Source organism: Meles meles, chromosome 6, assembly GCF_922984935.1.
Source record: "Meles meles chromosome 6, mMelMel3.1 paternal haplotype, whole genome shotgun sequence".
In the NCBI taxonomy this organism is placed as follows: domain Eukaryota; kingdom Metazoa; phylum Chordata; class Mammalia; order Carnivora; family Mustelidae; genus Meles; species Meles meles.
The window spans coordinates 37,065,685-37,074,981 of NC_060071.1; the positions used below are offsets into that span (position 1 = coordinate 37,065,685).

General features: G+C 57.8%; 1 protein-coding gene across 8 annotated transcripts in view; it reads right to left on the reverse strand.

Annotated features, from left to right (window-relative positions):
* The window catches only part of TLE3 (TLE family member 3, transcriptional corepressor), a 46,406-nt gene extending 42,460 nt beyond the window's left edge, over positions 1–3,946 (reverse strand). For all 8 annotated transcript variants that reach the window (XM_046008007.1, XM_046008005.1, XM_046008006.1 and 5 more), the window contains exons 1-4: positions 3,816–3,946; positions 3,137–3,237; positions 2,539–2,602; positions 1,425–1,469 (exon numbers count right to left, since the gene is read on the reverse strand). In XM_046008007.1, coding sequence (XP_045863963.1) covers positions 1,425–1,469; positions 2,539–2,602; positions 3,137–3,237; positions 3,816–3,839 — 234 coding nt within the window. In that variant the 5' untranslated portion in view covers positions 3,840–3,946. The remainder of the gene's footprint in view (positions 1–1,424; positions 1,470–2,538; positions 2,603–3,136; positions 3,238–3,815) is intronic.
* Between the last annotated feature and the right edge of the window lie 5,351 nt (positions 3,947–9,297).

A 9,297-nucleotide genomic window follows, 5' to 3' on the forward strand; every position in this document is an offset into this window, starting at 1 on the left:
TAGAACCTGTCTCCAGTTCACTCTTCTGAGAGAGAAACATCTCTGCGTACCAAGCCGTGTCTGCTTATGATTTCCGTGGCTCAAGAAGTAAGACCCTGATAGCCTTCCTGTGCCTTCCTAAGGAGCTCATAATCCCTCAGGAAGCCACAGACTGACCTCCCACCTTGCTCCAGAAACTCGGGCCCCTTTCTGGTTGCCCTCTACCCAACACTGGGGCTCCTCCAGTACCGAAAGGAAACCACAGATTCAAAAAGCTTATAGGAAGCCGCTAGAGCAGGTGGCAATCTAGAAGCATTCCTGGGTCACCTGCCCTTCTCACCTGCCTGGGTCGCTGCGTGCCCCCCCCCCCCAAAAAACAAAATTTAGACCTTGTAAATGACTGTTCATTTGAGGCAGAAAATCCATTCAAGTCACGGTCACCAAAGGCTAGAATGAGTCAACAGCCTTCGGAGATTTCAAGAACACCAATTGTTAAAAAGAACAACCGGCCTGGGCCATTTATTTGTGCCAAGTCACTTCTAATCTCTGGCCAAGCCAAATTACAGGCAGCCTCTCCTTGGAACACAAATACACAAACAGGCCTCTCCCACAGCCCAGCCTAGCGCCTGGGACTAGTTACTGATATGCATGGAGATAAAGGCTGTTTGTATTTGCTAGGTTTGAGGTATACTGTTATTAGAAGAGTGACAATTCGAAGTAGTTTACATATCCATCAAACAGCAGCACACTAGCGAAACTGGTTTGACTTCAGGATTTCAAAGCTGAGCTCAACTACCAGCCATCTCAACAGTCCCTGCGAGGCTGCCCCAGGGCAAGTTACTTCAGCTTCCTTCTCTGTAAAATGGGAACCCAGCCGCCTTCAAATGAAGATAGAGAGGAGAAAGCGGCCTTGGAACTGCAAGGCATTTTAGCCTTAGTTCATCCTGGATTCCTATTTCTTAGCAGTTAGTGGCGTGTGCCCTTAAATTCTGACAGCTCAGCCTGGCTTTTGAGACTCTTGAAGTTTAATCTTATCAAGGTAGAACATCAAATTTTCGCACACAAACACACACAGACATATCCCTCCTGCGTTTCCCCTCGAGAATTTTACATTAAAACATTTCAAAGCAGTCAGCCATCCCCACTCTGGGTTTCAGGAGTTTGTAAAGCAGACCCTGAAGGTACAACTTTCCCTTTGCTCCTTTATCGTCTACCAAGATCCAAGACCGGGACTAATTTCACAAGCTTGATTGCTAAAAACCTCAACATGTCCAAGAAATCAGCGACGCCTCAGACCCTGCATTTTGGAGACTGTATCCGTTCACTCTTCAAGGGGAAGTAGGAGGAACACAAGGACTAGGCTCATTTTCAAACAGGAGGGGCTATCAGAAACCCACGGATTATATGTTTTTAACCATCAGATTTTTAGAAAGAAAAGCACTTACCTGCTTGTGCATTTCAATGTTCAGGCCATAGGACATCTCGTAGTACTAAAAGTGAAAAGAATCGCCGTTAACAGGCAACACACTGATCTGTTCAATTTCCAAAATCAGCTTTTGGGGCAGGTTTCTGGCCAAGTCATACTTTTAGGATATGTCTGCTAAAGGAGTTCAGCCCAAACCCGAAGCCAGCTACAGAGAGGGGTTTAAGAGCTGACAGTGAGCCAGTGCTGGTCTCTCCTCTGCAGGACATTATATATGCAGTAGTGCGAAGAGCAGAGCCCACCCCCTCCCACAAGCATCCCATGTGCCATATATCCTGTTTATACAAGGTTCGGGTTCAACAGGGAATCATGTGTACACTGGGACCCTCTTGTCCTCTGAGAGTTATTTAGCAATGTGTCGAAGGCCTCTTATGTGGAAAGCAGAGCAGGGAGGCCGCTTAAGTGCCTTCCATGTCCTCTCACAAACGGAAGATTGAAACTCACTGAAACAGACACTGAGAAAAGGGTGAGAATTGATCTTCTGCCCCAAGGCTGACCAGATTCTCCAGTTGGGGTACTCCTGAGGAGGGAGGGGAATGGAGGCAAAGGGCTTTCAAAGGCTCCTCCAGGCTCACAAAACCCAGGGGAGGCAAGAGGGAGGCGGAGAGGGCTTCTGTCCCACTCTGGCCAGATCCCAGGGCTGCAAAGCAGCGAAGTTTCCAAACACTCCCAGGAGGTCTCTAAGAGAGATTCCACCAACCCCGACGTGGGCTGATCCAATGCTATCTCACTAGCCAAGACGGGGCAAACAGCCCTCTGGGAAACCTTGAAAACACAAATGAAAGGGGCATAGAGGTAGCGCCCAAGCGCCCTGCCTGGAGTGGGGTTTCTCTTTCTGCCTCTCCTCTCACCCACCCTCCTCCAAGTGGCCCGGGCTAAGGGGTGGGGGGAAGTGGAGGGGGGCGGCAGGAGTGGAGGGTCCGGGTACACTGCGGCTGACACCGGCTCCCAGAGCTATCCTGCGGCTGGCTCGCCGCCGCGTGCTGGGGACCCCGCTGCAGGGTCCCCGGACCCCCGCCCCCGGCCCGCCCCCGCCCCCGCCCCCGCCCCGGCCCAAGCCCGCGGCCGCCTCTCACCATCACGTAATGGCGCTGCATCTCCGTCTTCTCGTTCGCCAGCTTGTCGTACTCCACTTTGAGGCTGCGAGGGCAGGAGGAGCCGGCTCAGGCCTGGAGCCCGCACAGCCTCCTCCGAGGCTCCAGCGCCAGGGCCTCCGCGAACCACTTTCCTACTTCCTGATGCCCCCGGGGGTACCCCGATCATCCCGCAGCCTCGATCATCCCGCAGCCTCGGGGCGGAAGGAGCTCTGGTCCCCGCCGCCGGGAGGGGAGTGAAACAACTTGAAACTTCCCGCGGCCGAGCGCGTGGACTTCTCCAGGCCGCAGGGGACGGGGGACGGGGGGCCCGGCTCGCGACCCCCAGAACCCGGAATGAGCCCCCCCGCGACACCGACCCTCACCTCGCGCGGGTCTCGCGGGCGGCCGGGAAAGCTGGGAGGCTGCGGGCAGCTAAGGGTTAAGGCGCCGCGCTCTCGAAAAGGGGAAACAAAAGGCGGAGGCCCCGGCTGCCCCGCCGCCCCGGGTCGGGAGCCCCCACCGTCCCCGCGGGGGGTGGCAGGAGCCGTGGCGGGGACGCCCCTCCCCGCCGGCCCCGGGGAGGCCCCCACCGCCTTACCTGTGATATTGAGCTTGCAGGAACTGGAATTCGTCTTTGATCCTGTCACAAGACTCCGCCACCGTGAATTTAAATCCCGGCTGCCCGGGTTGATGGGGAGCCTGGAGCCCGCGAGGACAAGACAGGGGAGGGGGCGGGGGCGTCAGACGGGGCTCCGGACTGCCCCTGCCCCTCGGCGGCTTCTGCCGGTTCCCCCCGCCCAACCCGGGAGGCCACCCTCACAGCCCGGAACGCTCCTAGCAAGTTTCTCAGCTGCCCGTCGAGGCGGGGTGGGGGGGGGGGGCGCGGCGGCGGACGCCCCAAATCCCTCCACATTGGCGGCCGGGGTTTGCATCCCCTGCACGAATGGGTTCCCATTCCCAAGTAAGACAGGGACTGGGAGACAGATGGGTGAGTTGGGAGAGGGGGCGGGGGGCAGCGTGAAAACAAACTGTGCCGCTGGAACACGGGCAGCCCCCCACGCCACTCGGGCGGAATTAACCTCTCAACGGCGCCCCCCCATCCCTATCCCCTTTGTGTGAGCGCGCGCGCGCGCACACGCACACACACACACACACACACACACACACACACACACACCCCATAAAGGTAGCAACAAGCAAAATGGAGGTGCCAGATAAACTGCCTCGTTTACCCTGCCATGATAGATGCTTAAATAAACCGATTTGCAATTACTCACCGGATGTCTGCCTTGCGGATACATGGCAGGGAGGGGTCGTGATTCCGAGAGCGTGGAAGCGCCGAGAGCTCGGGCCGGGGAGGTGCGGGGGAGGGGGGAGCCAAGCCCCAGCGGGGGGCGGCCGGGAAACCAAGAACTCGCCCCCGGCCCCCCCAGCCCGCTCTCGCAGCGAAATCCCAGAGTCGGGCGCTCGCCCCAAGTGGAGACAAAGAGCTGCGGAGCAGGCGGCAAAGTCGTCGGCGGGCGCCGAGGCCGGGCGGCGGGCGCGGGCTTTGTGCGCCTAGGGCTCGGCGGGCTGCGGCCGGCCGCCTTCCCCCCGCTGCGTGGAGCGCTTCAGAGCCGGGTGCTGTGCGGACATCGTCGTTTCCCCGGTGGTTCCGGCGCGGGGTCCCGAGGCCGGGGTCCCCTCCTGGGGCGACTGCGGGCCCCCTCCGGATCACTCAGCGCCTCGCGCCGCGAGGGGGGCGCGCCGAGGCTGCCCCAGCATCCGGGGCGCGCGGGTCCGATTCCAGAGGCGGCGCTCGGGTAGAAGAGGAAGGAGGCAAGCACCGATGTGGTGGCTGGGGGCCGCAGGAGCGCCGGAGGGTGAGGGCGGGAGCCCGGCGCGGGCGCTTCGACGCCCCCCCTCGGAGAGGAGAGCCTGCTGTTCCGTCTGCTACTGCCGCCGCCGCCGCCGCCGCCGCCGCCGCCGCTGCAAGCCCTTCCCAGGGCCGAGGAGGAAACTCCAGGCTCAGTAGGTGCAAATCAGCCGCCCTGGCATCCTAACTCCAGCGGGCACAGGAAGCCTCCGCAAAGGGGTCCTCGCTCACTGTTCCCAGCTGCAGCGCCGCGTCCTCGGCGAAGAGCGCTCGGCGCCGCCACCGCGGCCGCCTCGGAGCGCACAGGCAGGAGAGCGCAGCCCGAGACCCGGGAGCTCTGCGGCTTCCTTCCTTCCCCTCGGCCCGGCTCTCCTCTCCGCGCCCCGACAAACCCCCCCAAACACACACACACACACACACACACACACACACACACACCCACACCCAAAAAAGTGCCCCGGACCTGCGGATACCACACACAGACAGGCGAGGGGGACGAGCACGAGGTCTGAACTGCCGCGAGAGCAGTTCCAAATAGGGACTGAAAAGTAACAAAATAATGTGGCAGCTTCACCCGGCGCTGGCCAATGGGAGTGCGGGGCCCCCACGTGGGGCTACTGGACTCGGCCTGCGACTGGGCGCCGCCGGGCGCGACGTCACAATGCCCTCTTGTGTCTAAAACTATGCATGAAAAGTAGCAATCAGGCCCTACCCGCTGGTGACTTTCGCATGGGAGTGAAAAACAGCGCTCCTCAGATCAGGAATTAACCGAAAGACATATAATAAATAGATATATATTATAGTCCCGGGCTGCTAGACTCTACCCCCCTCCCGCTTCTCTCTTTCCTCCCCTCCTCCCACCATCTACTAGCAAATAATTATTTGGCGGGAGGGGGAAAGAAAGGAAACAGAGGAATAACAACAAAAGAGAAAAAGACAAGCTGTAAGGTCCTCAAAACCTGTGGCTGGTAGTAATGTATCAGTTTATTCTGCAGTGGCGGCGAACGATTCCTCCCTGGAATCTCATTAGGTCTGCAAAGCAGCCCAATTAGATACTATAAAACAAACAGAATCATTTTGTCACTTTAATGTTTTCACTTCGCAAGATTTAAGACATAAAATGGTGGGTCCCAAAGTTGCCTCCCACCTTAAAAAATTTGCTGGGAACTGAGGGTGCCCCTTTCTTAACCCCTTCTCCTGCCCACCCTCTCCCGCCCCCCACGGGCCCCCAGCTTTTCTTCTTTGTTCATTCCTCCTTCTTTTCAGAAAGCCAAATAAACGGCGTCTTTGATGTGCTGCGGCTGCCTGCGAGAAGTCCGAGGAACTCTTGCTCGGCGGGCAGAGCAGATGGAAGGGCCGGCTGCGGGCGGACAAACGGCCCAGATCGCGCTTTCCCCACTCGGAGCTCCTTCTCGCGGCTCCTCACCGCGCACCCGGGCCCGGAGAGCGGCGGAGGGGATGGGGAGGCGGCCCTGCCCTGCAAGGGCCCGGGAGCTCCCCGTTCCCACCCGCTTTAGCCGGCCTGCTCGCGGCAGTGTCACCGCGTCGGCGGAAGCCTGCGGAGTGGCGCGCGTGCCGGCCCGTGGGTGTCTCGGCCGCCAGCCTCGACGCCCCGGGAAGCGCAGACGTTCGCCCGCCCCGTGCGCTCCCCTAGCACCCCCACCGCCGCGCCCCCGGGACTCCCCGCGGGGTCGCACAAGCCACTCAGACTGCGGGGACCAGTTTGCCCGCAAACCGGTAGCCTCGATCTGCCGCTTGGGGTTACGTCAGGGTAGACGGGCCAAGGGGGTGGGGGGAAGCGGCCCTGCCCCGGACCCCCTCGGGCACAGCCAGGTGGACCGGTCCCGGTGGGGGGATTGGGTCTCTCCCCGACATCTCCATGAGAGCGCACGTACCCCGGGGCCGGTGGCGGGCGCGAGCGAGCGGGCCGCGCGCCCCCGGATCTATATTTTCCCCTCATTAGGATCTGGAGTTCGCTCTTGCATCTTAATGAGGAGCTGAGAGCGAGCGAGCGCTCGGAGGCCGGTGCGCAGGGAGTTACACGTGAGCGCTCGCCTCGGAGTTGAACCTCCAGCGCCCGCTCCGGCCGCCAGCCCTGAACCGCGCTCCTCTCTTCATTTATTTATTTTCCTAAATAAAAACATAAATCGTTGCGGCGCGCACCGAAGGCGGGGTGGGTAGGGAGAAGCCCAGCTCGACAGATGCGAGCATCTGGCCGCAGCATTCATTAGACACAAAATGGCTCCTCTTTGGAGCTTCCTTTTCCCCTCCCCCTTCTCTGCCCTCCCCCTTACGTCACGGGTGGGCGCACCCGCTTCCTACCCGCCCCGCCCCTTTCTCGCTCCTGCCCCCACGTGGGAGCCGTCGACCCCGCCCCCGAGCAAGACCCGGAAGACCAATCAGAGACCTCCGAGGGGGTTCCTCGTTTCTGATTGGCGAAACTGCAGGGAGATGTCGGTCCGCGGCCAGAGCTGTCAGTCAAAACCACGAGGGGTTGGGGAGCGCTGACAAATGCCGAGGCTTCTGAGCCTCCCGCTTGCAAATAGTGCTTGGAATGGCTGCTTAATTAGCTTTGAATGGCTTTTCCTTCCAGCTCAAACAATCTGTCACTACCATGTGGTATAAAGGAGCCATGCATAAAAAAGTAAGCAGAGGCTAAATATCAATTTGATTTTGTGTATCAAAGGAATATTTTATTTTTCTCCCTAGTAATGAAACGTATCAATTTAAATAATAAAAGGTAAAAAACACACACACACACACACCAAAAAAGAAAAAAAAAAGGGAAAAGAAAAGAAAAAAAAAACCCCCTAAACTCCACGGTTCTCTGACTCCTGCGCACGCCCGAAACAGGTAATTTCTACAGCCCACGTTTAGGAGGAAACCTGAAGATTTCTCCCTCCCCTCCCATCCCCGCCCCAAACTTGCGTTGTGTTTTGTTATTGTCGTCCAGAAGTCTAGAAGGAGAGATGGGGGAGGGGTGGCCTGTAAAAGGGAAGGTGGGGGCAGGGAGGGGGCAAACTTTAAAGGGAGCCCTTTGAAGCTGCTAATCAAAGTGGAGGGGATTTTAAGACCCCGTAAACTGGGGATCCCACAGCAGGTCTCGATTTGGGAGCCAAGAGGAGGGGGGAGTAGCGGGTGTGCGTCTCGCCTGGATTTATTAAACACAATGCCTTCAAGATGCGCCTCGTCCGGCCTCCCTTTCTCGATCTTATTCCGGACTGACTCCGACGGCGCCCGCCCGCAGTCGGCCGACTAGTCCCAGCCCCCAGGTCAGGTCTACTCGGATTGCGGACAGAAGAGCCCAGCAGCTCTGTCCCCGGCGTAGGCACGGCTCTTGCCCCGACGTCCGCGATCCCCGGGAACCCAGGAGCCTGGACACTCCCACAGGGAGGACTCCGGTCCAGTTCACCTGTGAGCTCCAGCGCCCGCGCGGGACGCGGCACCTCGGAGGAGTGCGCGGCTGCATAGACCGACCTGGTTTTACAGAGCGCCGCCTCCTGTAGGGCGCAGCTGGAGGGCCCGCCACGCAGTCAAGAATGGTTAGGGCCCTAGAGCGCTTACTCTGCGCCAGGCAGGCCGCTGTTACCCAAGCGAGAACTCTCTCCGTCCTCACCTCACGCCCTTGGAAAGCTGCCCGGCTGGTAGCCCCATTTAACAGAGTATAAAAGAGAGGCAGAGAAAGCTCCCAATTTGCCCCAAGCTGGGCAGAAGTGTTAAGATTAGAATCGGGGGCAGCCAGCTCAAGAACCATACCTCAACCCCTCCTTTGCCTGCGGGAGGAGGATCTGTGCAAGCATTTGCTGAAGTAAAGGCATTGATTCATTTCTATTCATTCACTCTTTCATTCATTAGCAGCCCTTTCCGAGGGTCAAGCTGTAGGGTCACAGGCCCCTCTCGCCCGCCTCCGGAATCCTACTCGCTGCACTCCCAGCATCACTCCCTGCTCTCCCGAGTCCAGAACAGGAAGAGGGGCGGGAGGTAAGTAACCAGGCCAGCACCCCCTTAGGCTTGCCACCACTCTAACCCGCGCGACACCCTACAAATTAAAAAAGAACAAGGAGAAATATACATTTCTTTTATGCTCGAGAAAGAGAAAAGAAAATAAAAAAACATGTATACAACACCATGTCCAAAGCGCTTGACAATTATTTTTAAAGAAGGAGGGGAGTGGAGAGAAAGAGTTCAAACGTCTCTGTCTCCAGTTCTAATTGGAAACGTTTCAACTGTTTATGTTACAAGAAGTGTCAGGGTCATTTGCTACCGGAGAGCTGACTTTTCATTGGCTGCTTAATTGAGTACCTCGGAGTCCACCCCACGTGGGAGAGGAATTCCTGGCACATTAAAAAAAAAAAAAAAAGTCACCCGGGTGAGACAGAAAGCCCGGCCTGGATTTCCCAAACCGAGTCTCCCCAGCCCCTCATTTGGGGTGCAGGGTGGTTGATGGGCAGCTGTTTGCCAGCTCCAAGAGCTGCTGCTCTGGTTCTTTCAAAATAATTGCCAAACACTTCAGAGAGAGTTTTGATATATGTTTTCTCCCTTTCTCAGAAATTAAAGGGTCTGGCTCAGGTCGCCACCAGGCTGTGGCCTCCTGTTTGAGGAACCAATCCCAGTGCTTCGGGTGGAGTTTTGAACCTCTCCCTGTCAGCCCTTCTTCTGCCTCAACTGACCTTGATTTTTTTTTTTTTTTTTTAAAGACCTCTCCTTTGGACTGCGGGAAGGGGAGAGAAATCTTCATCCCTCTCCCTTTGGTTGATTCTGTAAGACTTCTCTAATGATTGGCCTTTGGGTCCATTACTAAGGCAATCCTGCCCGCGCCGCCCCCCCCCCCCACTAGTCATCCTAGGCCTTCCTCTGCAAGCAAGCACCTGGCCATACAGCAAGAGGAAAGAGAATTTTTATTT